Raw genomic sequence first — 15,918 nt, 5'->3', positions numbered from 1 at the left:
GGATTCCTTTTATTTCTTTTTCTGCTCTGATTGCTGTGGCTAAAACTTCCAGAACTATGTTGTATATTAGTGGTGAAAGTGGGCACCCTAAATGTTGATAATTTTTTTAAATGAAGTCATTTAAGCATTCAGTTCAGTTCAGTTCAGTTGCTCAGTTGTGTCCGACTCTTTGAGACCCCATGAATCATAGCACACCAGGATAGTTGCTGGTAGTAGTCTCTTATGATCCTTTGTATTTCTGTGTTGTCTGTTGTGATTTCTCCATTTTCATTTCCAATTTTGTTGATTTGATTTTTCTCCCTTTCTTTCTTGATGAGTCTGGCTAATGGTTTGTCTATTTTATTTATCTTCTCAAAGAACCAGCTTTTAGTTTTGTTGGTTTTTGCTATAGTCTCCTTTGTCTCTTTTTCATTTATTTCTGCCCTACTTTTTATGATTTCTTTCCTTCTACTAACCCTGGGGTTCTTCATTTCTTCTTTTTCTATTTGCATTAGATGTAAAATTAGGTTATTTATTTGATTTTTGTCCTGTTTCTTGAGGTAAGCTTGTATTGCTATGAACCTTCCCTTTAGCACTGCTTTTACTGAATCCCATAGGTTTTGGGTTGTTGTGCTTTCATTTTCATTTGTTTCTATGTATATTTTGATTTATTTTCCTTCTGCGATTTGTTGGTTATTCAAAAGTGTGTTGTTTATCCTCCATATGTTTGTATTTTAATAGTTTTTTTCCTGTCAGTCAGTTCAGTCTCTCAGTCGTGTCCAACTCTTTACAATCCCATGAATTGCAGCACACCAGGCCTCCCTGTCCATCACCAACTCCCGGAGTTCACTCAAACTCACGTCCATCGAGTCAGTGATGCCATCCAGCCATCTCATCCTTTGTCGTCCCCTTCTCCTCCTGCCCCCAATCCCTCCCAGCATCAGAGTCTTTCCAATGAGTCAACTCTTCGCTTGAGGTGGCCAAAGTACTGGAGTTTCAGCTTTAGCATCATTCCTTCCAAAGAACACTCAGGGCTGATCTCCTTTAGAATGGACTGTTTGGATCTCCTTGCAGTCCAAGGGACTCTCAAGAGTCTTCTCCAACACCACAGTTCAAAAGCATCAATTCTTCAGCACTCAGCTTTCTTCACAGTCCAACTATCACATCCATACATGACCTCTGGAAAAACCATAGCCTTGACTTTGACGGACCTTTGTTGGCAAAGTAATGTTTCTGCTTTTGAATATGCTATCTAGGTTGGTCATAACTTTCCTTCCAAGGAGTAAGCGTCTTTTAATTTCATGGCTGCAGTCACCATCTGCAGTGATTTTGGAGCCCCAAAAAAATAAAGTCTGACACTGTTTCCACTGTTTCCCCATCTATTTCCCAATGTTACTGCATTGTGATCAGAAAAGATGCTTGAAATGATTTCAGTTTTTTTTGAATTTACTAAGGCTAGATTTATGGCCCAGGATATGATCTATCCTGGGGAATGTTCCGTGTGCACTTGAGAAAAAGGTGAAATTCATTGTTTGGGGGTGAAATGTCCTATAGATATCAATTAGGTCTAACTGGTTCATTGCATCATTTAAAGTTTGTGTTTCCTTGTTAATTTTCTGTTTGGTTGTTCTATCCATAGGTGTGAGTGGGGTATTAAAGTCTCCCACTATTATTGTGTTACTGTTAATTTCCCCTTTCATACTTGTTAACATTTGCTTTACATACTGTGGTGCTCCTAGGTTGGGTGCATATATATTTATTATCATTATATCTTCTTTTTGGATTGATCCTTTGATCATTATGTAGTGTCCGTCTTTGTCTCTTTTCATGGCCTTTATTTCAAAGTCTATTTTATCTGATATGAGTATTGCTACTCCTGCTTTCTTTTGGTCTCCATTTGCATGAAATATTTTTTTCCAGCCCTTCACTTTCAGTCTGTATGTGTCCCTTGCTTTGAGGTGGGTCTCTTGTAGACCGCATATATAGGGGTCTTGTTTTTTCATCCATTCAGCCAGTCTTTGTCTTTTGGTTGGGGCATTCAACCCATTTACATTTAAGGTAATTATTGATAAGTATGATCCCGTTGCCATTTACTTTGTTGTTTTGGATTTGAGTTTATAAACCTTTTCTGTGTTTCCTGTCTAGTGAAGATCCTTTAGCATTTGTTGAAGAACTGGTTTGGTGGTGCTGAATTTTCCCAGCTTTTGCTTGTCTGTAAAGCTTTTTATTTCTCCTTCATATTTGAATGAGATCCTTGTTGCGTACCTACAATCTGGGTTGTAGGTTTTTCTCTTTCATCACTTTAAGTATATCCCGCCATTCCCCCCTGGCCTGAAGAGTTTCTGCTGAAAGATCAGCTGTTATCCTTATGGGTATCCCCTTGTGTGTTTTTGTTGCTTTTCCCTTGCTGCTTTTAATATTTGTTTTTTGTGTTTGAGCTTCATTAATTTGATAATATGTGTCTTGGGGGTGTTTCGCCTTGGGTTTATCCTGTTTGGGAGTCTCTGTGTTTCTTGGACTTGGGTGGCTATTTCCTTCCCCATTTTAGGGAAGTTTCCAACTATTATCTCCTCAAGGATTTTCTCATGCCCCTTCTTTTTGTCTTCTTCTTCTGGGACTCCTATGATTCAAATGTTGGGGCGTTTAACTTTGTCCTAGAGGTCTCTGAGGTTGTCCTCATTTCTTTTAATTCTTTTTTCTTTTTTCCTTTCTGCTTCATTTATTTCCACCATTCTGTCTTTCACCTCACTTATACTCTCTTCTGCCTCAGTTAATCTACTGTTGATTCCCTCCAGGGTACTTTTGATCTCAGTTACTGCATTATTCATTATTGATCGACTCTTTTTTATTTCTTCTAGGTCCTTGTTAAATATTTCTTACATCTACTCAATCCTTGTCTCTAGTCTATTTATCTATAACTCCCATTTTGTTTTCAAATTTGGGGGTCATCTTTACTGTCATTATTCTGAATTTTTTTCAGGCAGACTCCCTATCTCTTCCTCTTTTGTTTGGTTTGGTGGGCATTTATCATTTACCTGCTGAATATTTTTATGCCTGCTCAATTTGTTGAGATTGCTGTGTTTGGGGTGGCCTTTCTGTAGGCTGCAGTTTGTGGTTCCTCTTTATTGTGCAGTTTGCTCCCTGTGGTTGGGGGTGGACTAGTGATTTGTCAGTTTCCTGGTTAGGGAAGCTTGCATCCATATTCTGGTGAGTGGAGCTGGATCTCTTCTCTCTGGAGTGCAATGAAGTGTCCAGTAGTGAGTTTGGGGATGTCTATGGGTTTGGTGTGACTTTGGGAAACCTGTATTTTAATGCTCAGGGCTGTGTTCCTGCCTTGCTGGAGAATTAGTGTGGTATGTCTTACTCTGGAACTTGTTGGCTCTAGGGTGGAGCTTGGTTTCAGTGTAGTTATGGAGGCTTTTGGATGAGATCTTGTCAATTAATGTTCCCTGGAGTCAGGAGTCTTCTGGTGTTCTCAAGTTTTGAATTTAAGCCTTTTGCCTCTGACTTTCAGTCTTATTCTTACAGTAGCCTCAAGACTTCTCCATCCATACAGCAAAGATGATAAAATATCTAGGTTAATGGTGAAAAGATTCTCCACAGTGAGGGACACCCAGAGAGGTTCACAGAGTTACATAAAGAAGAGAAGATGGAGGAGGAAGATGGGGTGACCAAGAGGAGAAGAGGGGGAGTCAAAAGGAGAGAGACCAGTCTAGCCAGTAATCAATTCCCTATGTGCACTCCACAGTCTGGAACACCCAGAGAGGTTCACAGAGTTACATAGAGAAGAGGGAGGAGGGAAATAGGGGTGACCAGGAGGAAAAGAGGGGGAGTCAAAAGAGGAGAGACCAGTGTAGCCAGTAATCAGTTCCCTAAGTGTTCTCCACAGCCCAGAACACCCAGAGAGATTCACAGATTTAAGCAGAGAAGAGGAGGGGGAGGGAGGAGATAAGAGGTGACCTGGGGGAGAAAAGGGAGAGTCAAAAGGGGAGAAAGCAATCAAGCCAGTAATCACACCCCTAAGTAAAAATGGGTACTGAAGATTAGATTCTTAAAGGTACAAAATGGTTAACAAATACCAAAAGGCAAAGATTAAAAATCTAGAGTAGAGGTTAGACTCTCAATAATACAATATTAAAAATGTAAAACAAAATCAATCACAAAAATTATTAAAATATATATATATGAAATTTACTTTAGCATCTTTTTTGCAAGGTAATGGTAGGTTATAAAAATGAAAATTAAAGGAGTGATAAAGAACTTAAAATTTTTAAAATGATTATAGTAAAAATATATCTAGCAATTTCTCTGGAGCTGTTGAGGGCAGTGTGGGGTCAGTTCAGTTTCAGATAGTTTCTTGTTCCAGCTTATACTTCTTCTCAAGGTCTATAGAGAAGACCCTTCCAATGCTTAGTCAATGTTATCTACAGGGTTTTAATCTGTTGCATCTGTCGCTTCCAGAGTGGTTCCCCCTTCTTTATTTTGACTTCCTCTGTTTGCAAGTCTCTTCAGTGTCTAATTTCTGCCCTGACACAAGGGGGCAAAGGTGGTCACTTATTTAGGCTCACTTGTTCAGTTGTGTTGTGGAGAGGGAGGAACACTGCAAACAAATATCACTGGCGTGTGTGGGGAGTGCTCCCAGTGTATGGACCACACTGGGTTTGCCCCAGCTCACAGCGGTGTGTGCTTTCCCAGTCTACACTGCTCAGGCTCTGCTGGGATACTGTCCAAAGCGGGCCCTGCATTTTACACACTTCCCAGGTCTAAGCTGCTCAGGTTCAGGTTCTTGGGTACTCCACAAATGCATAGACTTGGTTGGGCATGTGTTTTTGCCCTTCCCAGGTCCAAGCAGCTCAGGCTACCAGGTACTTGGCAAGCGCACTCTCCCAGGTGGTGTCCTAGCATCTTAATCACCTCCCCAGCCCCAGCCGCTCAGCTTCCCAAGTGCGTCACGAGAGCTCTGTCTCAGGTGTGCTGTGTGTCTCCTCTGGGGAGCTGATCTCAGGCTGCGACCCTCCTGGCAGATGTCAACCATCAGGAAGACTTGGTTAGCAACTGGGAGCCTGCTCCCAGTTTGGTGGAAGATGCCGTCTCTGGGACCGAGATTGCCCCTTGCCTTCTGGCTCTGGCTGTCACTCGCCTGCCTCTCTGCCTCTGGTGGGGGAAGGGGACGGTCCGCAGCCAGCTAGCTCTCCTTTGGTATTCACTCAATCCTTTGTTCTGTGAGCAGGCCAGGCTGCGCCTTATGTTAGATCTTCATGCAGGAAAATTCTCTCTTTTTTTCTCTCTCTCTCTGGCTATCCCACAGTTTGGGTTGCTATCTCATGTTAGTTCCCTCAGATTGTCCCCAGGGCATTCAGGTCTGGTCCTTACCCTAAGCATGCAACCTGCTCCTTCTTGTCCAGACCCTGCTAGCTGGTGGCATACACAAGCATCTGGGCTACTTCTCCACTGTCAGTTGCAGTTAGGTACCTATTCTGTGGTTTTTTTGTTTTTGTTTTTTTTTTTTTTTTCTCTCCCAGTTATGTTGCCCTCTGAGATTCCAAAACTCCCCACAGACCCACCGATGAGAGGGTGTCCTGCTGTTTGGAAACTTCTCCTTCATGACTCCCTCCCCAGGACGGGTCTCCATCCCTAACTCTTGTCTCTCTTTTTGTCTTTTATATTTTGTCCTACCTCCTTTTGAAGAGAATGGGCTGCTGTTCTGGGTGCCTGGTGTCCTTCGCCAGCATTCAGAAAGTTGTTTTGTGGAAGTTGCTCAGCATTCAAATGATCTTTTGATGAATTTGTGGGGGAGAAAGTGTTCTTCCTTTCCTATTCCTCCACCATCTTAGGACCGCCCTCCCCTCTTCATTGCTTTTGAAAGCTAAATTATAATCACTTTTTAAAGTTAAATGTAGGACTTTATTATTAAAAATCACCTGATCATTTCAGTCCAATGTTCAATTTTGTTGAAATTATTTCAAATATTGTTTTTACCATTGATAGTATTAGAAAGTCAAAGCTAATAGGTGTCATCCTCTAGTTTAATATAGTCCCAGATGGCACTAGTGGTAAAAGAACCTGCCTGCAAATGCAGGTAGACACGAGACACAGGTTAGATCCCTGGGTCGGGAACATCCTCTAGGGGGAGGGCATTGCAACCTAGTCCAGTATTCTTGCCTGGAGAATCATATGGACAGAGGCTCCTGGTGGGCTATGGTCCACAGAGTCAAGAGTCAGACTGAAGCAACTTAACACACATGCACACCATCCCAGAAACTCAATGGTTTTATTGGAAATGTGCAGATGATATTAAAGGGGAATTTAACGAATATGCATTATGCATGAATTAAAGCTCTATTATCTCTGCTTTGTTATTTATATACCTAAATTAGACAAAAAAAGTCAGAGAGCCTAAAAGAAAATTCCTGTGTTATCTTATGCTTAATCATTAAATGGCCACAATCAGTGACTAAATATAAATATTATAACTATTTTTGCCTATAGATTTGTAAGTCAAGGAGTTGATGACTGGTACTACCAACAGTTTTCCCTATGGGTGCTGTCTCATCCAGGGCAAGTGGTACTCACTGTGGTAAGTAAATACTTCTTTGATGTACCAGTATTTAATTTGTAACTATATGCCCAGAAAACAAAGATTTAGAAATAAACCATTATGAAGGTTACTGATACATGTAACTCTGAACTGCATCAAAAAATAAAATGGAGAGATGGTTGACTCGATGGACAAATGTCTAACAAAGTAAATATTAGCAAAATGTTTATTAAGGAACATCAGTTCAGTTCAGTTCAGTCGCTCAGTCGTGTCCGACTCTTTGCAACCCCATGAATCATAGCACGCCAGGCCTCCCTGTCCATCACCATCTCCCGGAGTTCACTCAGACTCACGTCCATTTAATCCGTGAGGCCATCGAGCCATCTCATCCTTTGTCGTCCCCTTCTCCTCCTGCCCCCAATCCCTCCCAGCATCAGAGTCTTTTCTAATGAGTCAACTCTTCGCATGAGGTGGCCAAAGTACTGGAGTTTCAGCTTTAGCATCATTCCTTCCAAAGAAATCCCAGGCTTGATCTCCTTCAGAATGGACTGGTTGGATCTCCTTGCAGTCCAAGGGACTCTCAAGAGTCTTCTCCAACACCACAATTCAAAAGCATCAATTCTTTGGCACTCAGCCTTATTCACAGTCCAACTCTCACATCCATACATGACCACTGGAAAAACCATAGCCTTGACTAGACGGACCTTGTTGGCAAAGTAATGTCTCTGCTTTTGAATATACTATCTAGGTTGGTCATCACTTTTCTTCCAAGGAGTAAGTGTCTTTTAATTTCATGGCTGCAGTCACCATCTGCAGTAATTTTGGAGCCCCAAAAAATAAAGTCTGACACTGTTTCCACTGTTTCCCCATCTATTTCCCATGAAGTGATGGGACCAGATACCATGATCTTCGTTTTCTGAATGTTGAGCTTTAAGCCAACTTTTTCACTCTCCTCTTTCACTTTCATCAAGAAGCTTTTTAGTTCCTCTTCACTTTCTGCCCTAAGGGTGGTATCATCTGCATATCTGAGGTGATTGATATTTCTCCCGGCAATCTTGATTCCAGCTTGTGTTTCTTCCAGTCCAGCGTTTCTCATGATGTACTCTGCATAGAAGTTAAATAAGCAGGGTGACAATATACAGCCTTGACGTACTCCTTTTCCTATTTGGAACCAGTCTGTTGGTCCATGTCCAGTTCTGTTGCTTCCTGACCTGCATACAGATTTCTCAAGAGGCAGGTCATGTGGTCTGGTATTCCCATCTCTTTCAGAATTTTCCAGTTTATTGTGATCCACACAGTCAAAGGCTTTGGTGAAGTCAATAAAGCAGAAATATATGTTTTTCTGGAACTCTCTTGCTTTTTCCATGATCCAGCGGATGGTGGCATTTGATCTCTGGTTCCTCTGCCTTTTCTAAAACCAGCTTGAACATCACGGAGTTCATGGTTCACATATTGCTGAAGCCTGGCTTGGAGAATTCTGAGCATTACTTTACTAGCATGTGAGATGAGTGCAATTGTGCGGTAGTTTGAGCATTCTTTGGCATTGCCTTTCTTTGGGATTGGAATGAAAACAGACTTTTTCCGGTCCTGTGGCCACTGCTGAATTTTCCAAATTTGCTGGCATATTGAGTGCAGCACTTTCACAGCATCATCTTTCAGGATTTGAAACAGCTCCACTGGAATTCCATCACCTCCACTAGCTTTGTTCGTAGTGATGCTTTCTAAGGCCCACTTGACTTCACATTCCAAGATGTCTGGCTCTAGATTAGTGATCACATCATCATGATTATCTGGGTCATGAAGATCTTTTTTGTACAGTTCCTCCATGTATTCTTGCCACCTCTTCTTAATATCTTCTGCTTCTGTTAGGTCCATACCATTTCTGTCCTTTATCGAGTCCATCTTTGCATGAAATGTTCCCTTGGTATCTCTGATTTTCTGGAAGAGATCTCTAGTCTTTCCCGTTCTGTTGTTTTCCTCTATTTGTTTGCATTGATCGCTGAAGAAGGCTTTCTTATCTCTTCTTGCTATTCTTTGGAACTCTGCATTCAGATGCTTATATCTTTCCTTGTCTCCTTTGCTTTTCGCTTCTCTTCTTTTCACAGCTATTTGTAAGGTGTCCCCAGACAGCCATTTTGCTTTTTTGCATTTCTTTTCCATGGGGATGGCCTTGATCCCTGTCTCCTGTACAAAGTCATGAACCTCATTCCATAGTTCATCAGGCACTCTATCTATCAGATCTAGGCCCTTAAATCTATTTCTCACTTCCACTGTATAATCATAAGGGATTTGATTTAGGTCATACCTGAATGGTCTAGCAGTTTCCCCTACTCTCTTCAATTTAAGTCTGAATTTGGCAATAAGGAGTTCATGATCTGAGCCACAGTCAGCTCCTGGTCTTGTTTTTGTTGACTGTATAGAGCTTCTCCATCTTTGGCTGCAAAGAATATAATCAATCTGATTTCGGTGTTGACCATCTGGTGATGTCCATGTGTAGAGTCTTCTCTTGTGTTGTTGGAAGAGGGTGTTTGCTATGACCAGTGCATTTTCTTGGCAAAACTCTATTAGTCTTTGCCCTGCTTCATTCTGCATTCCAAGGCCAAATCTGCCTGTTACTCCAGGTGTTTCTTGACTTCATACTTTTGCATTCCAGTCCCCTATAACGAAAAGGACATCTTTTTTAGGTGTTAGTTCTAAAAGGTCTTGTAGGTCTTCATAATACCGTTCAACTTCAGTTTCTTCAGCGTTACTGGTTGGGGGATAGACTTGGATAACTGTGATATTGAATGGTTTGCCTTGGAGACGAACAGAGATCATTCTGTCGTTTTTGAGATTGCAGCCAAGTACTGCATTTCGGACTCTTTTGTTGACCATGATGGCTACTCCATTTCTTCTGAGGGATTCCTGCCCGCAGTAGTAGATATAATGGTCATCTGAGTTAAATTCACCCATTCCAGTCCATTTTAGTTCGCTGATTCCTAGAATGTCGACGTTCACCCTTGCCATCTCTTGTTTGACCACTTCCAATTTGCCTTGATTCATGGACCTGACATTCCAGGTTCCTATGCAATATTGCTCTTTACAGCATCGGATCTTGCTTCTATCACCAGTCACATCCACAACTGGGTATTGATTTTGCTTTGGCTCCATCCTTTCATTCTTTCTGGAGTTATTTCTCCACTGATCTCCAGTAGCACATTGGGCACCTAATGACCTGGGGAGTTCCTCTTTTGGTATCCTATCATTTTGCCTTTTCCTACTGTTCATGGGGTTCTCAAGGCAAGAATACTGAAGTGGCTTGCCATTCCCTTCTCCAGTGGACCACATTCTGTCAGACCTCTCCACCATGACCCGCCCGTCTTGGGTTGCCCCACAGGCATGGCTTGGTTTCATTGAGTTAGACAAGGCTGTGGTCCTAGTGTGATTAGATTGACTAGTTTTCTGTGAGTATGGTTTCAGTGTGTCTGCCCTCTGATGCCCTCTTGCAACACCTACCATCTTACTTGGGTTACTCTTACCTTGGGCGTGGGGTATCTCTTCACGGCTGCTCCAGCAAGGCACAGCCGCTGCTCCTTACCTTGGACGAGGGCTATCTCCTTACTGCCGCCGTTCCTGACCTTCAACGTGGGATAGCTCCTCTAGGCCCTCCTGTGCCTACGCAGCCACCGCTCCTCAGGTTGCTCCTCCCGGCTGCCAGCCCTGGCCTCGGGCATGGGTGGCTCCTTCCTACTTCCGCCCCTGGCCTCGGGCTCGGGGTGGCTCCTCAGGGTCACCGCCCCTGACCTCGGATGCAGGGTAGCTCCTCTTGGCCGCGCTTAAGTGCGCCGGCTCACAGCCGCCTGCGCTTATTAAGGAACATAGTGATAGGTATATGGGTATTCATTTTATAATTTCTTCAACTTGTCCATGCTTTTAAAAATGTTCAGGATAAAATGTTGAAGGAATATAATTCGTGAATTATTTTGTTGGTTGTTCAGTCATGTCTGAATCTTTGTGACCCCATGGACTGGAGTCCACTAGACTCCTCAATCCCTCACTATCTCCCCAAGTTTGCTCAAACTTGTCCATTGAGCAAGTGTTGCTCTCTAACCATCTCATCCTCTATTGCCCCCTTCTCCTCCTGCCCTCAGTCTTTCACAGCATTAGAGTCTTCTCCAGTGAGTTGGCTCTTTGAATCAGATGGCCAAAATATTGGAGCTTCAACTTCAGCATCAGTACTTCCAGTGAATAGTCAGTGTTGATTTCCTTTAGGATTGACTGGTTTGATTTCTTTGCAGTCCAAGAGACTCTGAAGAGTGTTCTCCAGCATCACAGTTCAAAGCATCAAGTCTTCAGTGCTTAGCCTTCTTTATGGTCCAGCTCTCACATCCATACATGATTACTGGAAGAACCATAGCTTTGACTATACATACCTTTGTCAGCAGAGTGATGTCTCTGCTTTTCAATACGCATCTAGTTTGGTCATAGCTTTTCTTCCAAGGAGCAAGCATCTTTTAATTTCACGGCTGCAGTCACCAACTGCAGTGTTTTGGAGCCCAAGAAAATAAAATCTGTCATTCTTTCCACTTTTTTCCCTTCAATTTGCCATGAAGTGATGCGACTGTATGCCATGATCTTAGCTTTTTGCATGTTGAGTTTTAAGCCAGCTTTTCACTCTCCTCCTTCACCTTCATCAAGAGGCTCTTTAGTTCCTCTTCAGTTTCTGCCATTAGAATGGCATCATCTGTATATTTGAGGTTCTTCATATTTCTCCTGTCAAGCTTAATTCCAGCTTGTGATTCATCCAGCCTGGCATTTTGCATGATGTACTCTGCATAAAAGTTAAATAAGCAGGGTAACAATGTACAGCCTTGATGTACTCTTTTTCCAATTCTGAACCAGTCTGTTGTTCCATGGCTGGTTCTAACTGTTGCTTCTTGACCTGCATATAGGTTTCTCAGGAGACAGGGAAGGTGGTCTGGTATACCCATCTCATTAAGAACTTTCCACAGTTTATTGTGATCCACACAGTCAGACTTTAGTATAGTTAATGAAGCAGAAGTATATGTTTTTTAGGAATTCCCTTGCTTTTTATACAATCCAACAAATGTTGGCAATTTGATCTTTGGTTCTTCTACCTCTTCTAAACCTAGATTGTACAACTGGAAGTTCTCAGTTCATGTACTGAAGCCTAGCTTGAAGGATTTTGAGCATTATCTTGCTAGCATATGAAATGAGCATAGTTGTATGGGAGTTTCAATATCATTTGGCATTGCCCTTGTTAGGAACGGGAATGGAAACTGACCTTTTCCAGTCCTGTGCCACTGCTGAGTTTTCCAAATTTGCTGACAGATTGAGTGCAGCACTTTCACAGCATCATCTTTTAAGATTTGAAATAGCCCAGCTGGAATTCCATCACCTCCACTAGCTTTGTTGATAGGAATGCTTCCTAAGGCCCACTTGACTTCACACTCCAGGATGTCTGGCTATAGGTGAGTGACCACACCATTATACTATTTTTTTGTATAGTTCATCTGTGTATTCTTGCCACCTCTTCTTAATATCTTCTGCTTCTGTTAGGTCCATACCATTTCTGTCCTTTATTGCACCCATCCTTGCATGAAATGTTCCCTTGGTATCTCTAATTTTCTTAAGTGATCTCTAGTCTTTCCCATTCTATTGTTTTCCTCTATTTTTTTGCATTATTCACATAAGGCTTTCTTATCTCTCCTTACTATTCTCTGGAACTCTGCATTCAGTTGGAAATATTTTTCCCTTTCTCCTTTGCCTTTTACTTCTCTTTTCTCAGCTATTTCTCCAGTCTCCTCAGAAAACCACTTTGTCTTCTTGCATTTCTTTTTATTGGGGATAGTTTTGGTCACCATCTCCTGTACAGTGTTATGAACCTCCATCCATAGTTCTTCAGGCACTCTGTCTATCAGATCTAATCCCTTGAATCTATTTGTCATTTCCACTGTATAATCATAGGAGATTTGATTTAGGTCATACCTGAATGGTCTAGTTGTTTTCACTACTTTCTTCAATTTAAGCCTGAATTTTGCAATAAGGAGCTCATGATTTAAGCCACAGTCAACTCCCGGTCTTGTTTTTGCTGACTGTATAGAGCTTCTCCACCTTTGGCTGCAAAGAATATAATCAATCTGATTTCAGTGTTGACCATCTGGTGATGTCCATATGTAGAGTCATCTCCTGTGTTGTTGGAAGCGGGTGTTTGCTATGACCAGTGTGTTCTCTTGGCAAAACTCTGTTAGCCTTTGCCCTGCTTTGTTTTGTACTCCAAGGCCAAACTTTCCTGTTACTCCAGATATCTCTTGACTTCCTACTTTTGCATTCCCATCCTCAATGATGAAAAGGGCATCTTTTTTTTTTTTTTTTTGGTATTAATTCATAGAATTGTTTGGCTTCTTTGGTATTAGTGGTTGGGGCATAGAGTTGGATTACTAATGTTGAATGGTTTGTCTCGGAAACAATTCGAGATCATCTGTCATTTTTGAGTTTGTACCCAAGTACTGCATTTCAGGTTCTCTCATTGGTTATGAGGGCTACTCCGTTTCTTCTAAGGGATTTTTGCCCACAGTAGTATGTATAATGGTCATCTGAATTAAATTCTCCCATTCCGATCCGTATTAGTTCACTGATTCCTAAAATGTCGATGTTTACTCTTGCCATCTTCTGCTTGGCCATGTCCAATCTACCTTGATTTATGAACCTAACGTTCCAGGTCCCTATGCAATATTGTTGTTTACGGCCTCAGACTTTACTTTCACCACCAGACACATGCACAACTGACTGTCATCTCTGCTTTGGCCCAGCCTTTTCATTCTTTCTGAAGCTATTTCTCTGCCCTTCCCCAGTAGCATATGGGACACTTTCCAACCTGGGGGTCGGGAGGTACATCTTCCATGGAGTGTCATATCTCTTTTCCTTTCATACTGTTTATGGGGTTCTTGAGGCGAGACTATTGAAGTGGTTTTTCCATTCCCTTCTCCAATGGATCACTGGGCAAAACAGGTCTTACTGGGCAAAAATCAGGGTATCAGCAGGGCTGTATTCCTTTATCCATTTCTTTGTCTTTTTTTCCATCTTCTGGAATTCTTTGATTCATAGCCCCTTCCTTTATCTTCAAAGCTACCAGTGTCCCCTCTCTTTGACCATTCTTCAGTAGTTATATCTCCCTCTGTTTAGAAGCAGAGAAAGTTCTCCAATTTTAAGGATACATGTGATTACACTGGCCCTACTCAGAAAATCTAGAACCTCCCTGTCACAAGGTCTTAATCATCTGTTTCCATCATTAGGTGACATATTCACAGCTTCTGGGGATTAGCACATGGGTTAAAAAAAAAAGAAGGGGAAAAAAGAAAAAGAAGAGAAATGATGAGATTTGTTATCAAAGCTAAGGGAGGAGAGAGGGACATTTTTGTTTGTTTGATTTTTCTCTAGAAAAAGTGAGTGGTCATCATTTTTAAATGCTCTAGAAAGGTCTGAAAACTCCATTATGTCTGTCAGTTATTAGGATCAACATGAACCTCAGAGATAGCAATTTTTCTGGAGTAATGAAAGTAAAAGCCATATTCCCATGAGTTACTATTACCAAGTATTTTTAAAGCACACTTGACCTTGTAGTTCTCTGTTAAATTTTAAAATAACATTACATTTTTTTATTTACCTTTTTTTTTTCTAAGTCGCTTCAGTCATGTCCGACTCTGTGCAGCCCCATAGACGGCAGCCCACCAGGCTCCCCAGTCCCTGGGATTCTCCAGGCAAGAACACTGGGGTGGGTTGCCATTGCCTTCTCCTTGACCCACCCTAATTTTCAAGGCTTTATTAAGATAACCTGGGATTATGGACACAAATTCTGATTATCAAATCTCCTTGGTCTCCTTTGTCATTCACTTGCCTGAATATTAATAAAGTGCTCTCAGATCTTAAGTCAAGGACTTATTTAAGCTGTTGTTTATGCAGACAACAAAATAATAATTAATCAATGTGCACATTTCTGCAGTTTACCAGGCATTCAAATAATCAAATCTGCTCTACTAAGAAAGGATCTTTCCCAAACCTCTGGTTTTCCAAACATGCTTAATAATTAGAAGCAGTCAGTAATCTGTTTCCAAAAATATTTTATGATAGATTTCAACTTCACTCACTGAACATATTTTTGTTTTCCCATGTCTGCCTTACTTACTGCAAATTTCCCATCCTTGTATGCAATTTACAACTTCCTTTCCTCTTGTAAACACTTCTACGTATGTAACATAACTAGGAACTATCTCTGAGTGGACACCTGTTGGGATAATAAAATATTTACATGCAGTATCCACTAAGAGAATTTCAATATAGATTTAATCAAACTATAATGGTTGAGAAGTCCTCTATATTTAGCTAAATAAATAGATAAAATCTAGTTCATATCAGTCTTACCATATCCAAACCCTCCCTCAACCTACATTGAGGCAGCCTCGGAGAGGGTCTCAGCCCACTGGTTGCTCTCTCCTGAGGCTGTGAATCTTGAATAAATACCTCAGGTGTGACAGTACAGTGACTTTTGATCAGACTCTTCTGTGGCATGACCATGACTATGGTTCCTGATGCCTGGCCCAGATTCTTGCTTCTGCCCACTTCCTAAGCCTCAGCTCTCACCTCCAGCTAATCTGCTATTAGAGGTCTACAACATGCTTTTGGGAAGTCAGAGTTAGTTTCTGTTGCATGCTGCCAAAACGCTAACTGATAAATCAAGTTTCCCATCTGGGTACACTTATCTTGCCCTGGAAAGAAAAAAATCTCACCATTCTACGTATTACCTCTATGCTAATTCTAATATTTATTTCTTCATAGCTCCTCTTGTGTATTTCTTAAGAGTGCTAAGTCGCTTCAGTTGTGTCTGACTCTTTGTAACCTCATGGACTGCAGGCCACTGGGCTCCTCTGTCCATGGGGATTCTCCAGGCAGGAATCCTGGAGTGGGTTGCCATGCCTTCCTCCAGGGGATCTTCCCGACCCAGGGTTAAAACCCACATCTTTACGACTCCTGCATTTGCAGGCAGGTTCTTTACCACTAGTGCCACCTGGGAAGCCCATGTATTTCTTAAGCACTTCAAATTCAGTATATCCCAAGTGAATCCATTGTGTCCCTTCACCTACAGCATGCTATTCCTCCAATAGATATAATATCTTAGTGACTGGAATCACAATTCACCTAATTACAGGCCAGAAACCTATGAACCTCCTGACATATCTTCCTCCATTAAATGCCAGGTCAATTTGACTTAAATCCAGTAGGCTTTTTAAAACTGCTCTGGTATGTATGGAAAGAGTAACAAAAGATGGATCAAATAATAGAAGTTACATAAAGATCCTAAAAATTACAAACTTAACCTATCTTTGAAAAACCCCACTCAGAAA

The 15,918-nt window shown here is 41.6% G+C and overlaps 1 protein-coding gene across 1 annotated transcript in view; it reads left to right on the top strand.

Moving 5' to 3' along the window:
- DNAH14 (dynein axonemal heavy chain 14) overlaps window positions 1–15,918 on the top strand; it is a 361,705-nt gene that overhangs the window by 123,618 nt on the left and 222,169 nt on the right. Inside the window, exon 25 of the mRNA XM_040262849.1 lies at window positions 6,469–6,556. Within this exon, the coding sequence (XP_040118783.1) occupies window positions 6,469–6,556 (88 nt within the window). The remainder of the gene's footprint in view (window positions 1–6,468; window positions 6,557–15,918) is intronic.

The sequence above is a fragment of the Oryx dammah genome, unplaced genomic scaffold (genome assembly GCF_014754425.2).
Source record: "Oryx dammah isolate SB20612 unplaced genomic scaffold, SCBI_Odam_1.1 HiC_scaffold_21, whole genome shotgun sequence".
Classification (NCBI taxonomy): Eukaryota; Metazoa; Chordata; class Mammalia; order Artiodactyla; family Bovidae; genus Oryx; species Oryx dammah.
The sequence above is the reverse complement of the archived record's forward strand: the minus strand, read 5'-3'. Positions and strand labels throughout refer to the sequence as shown.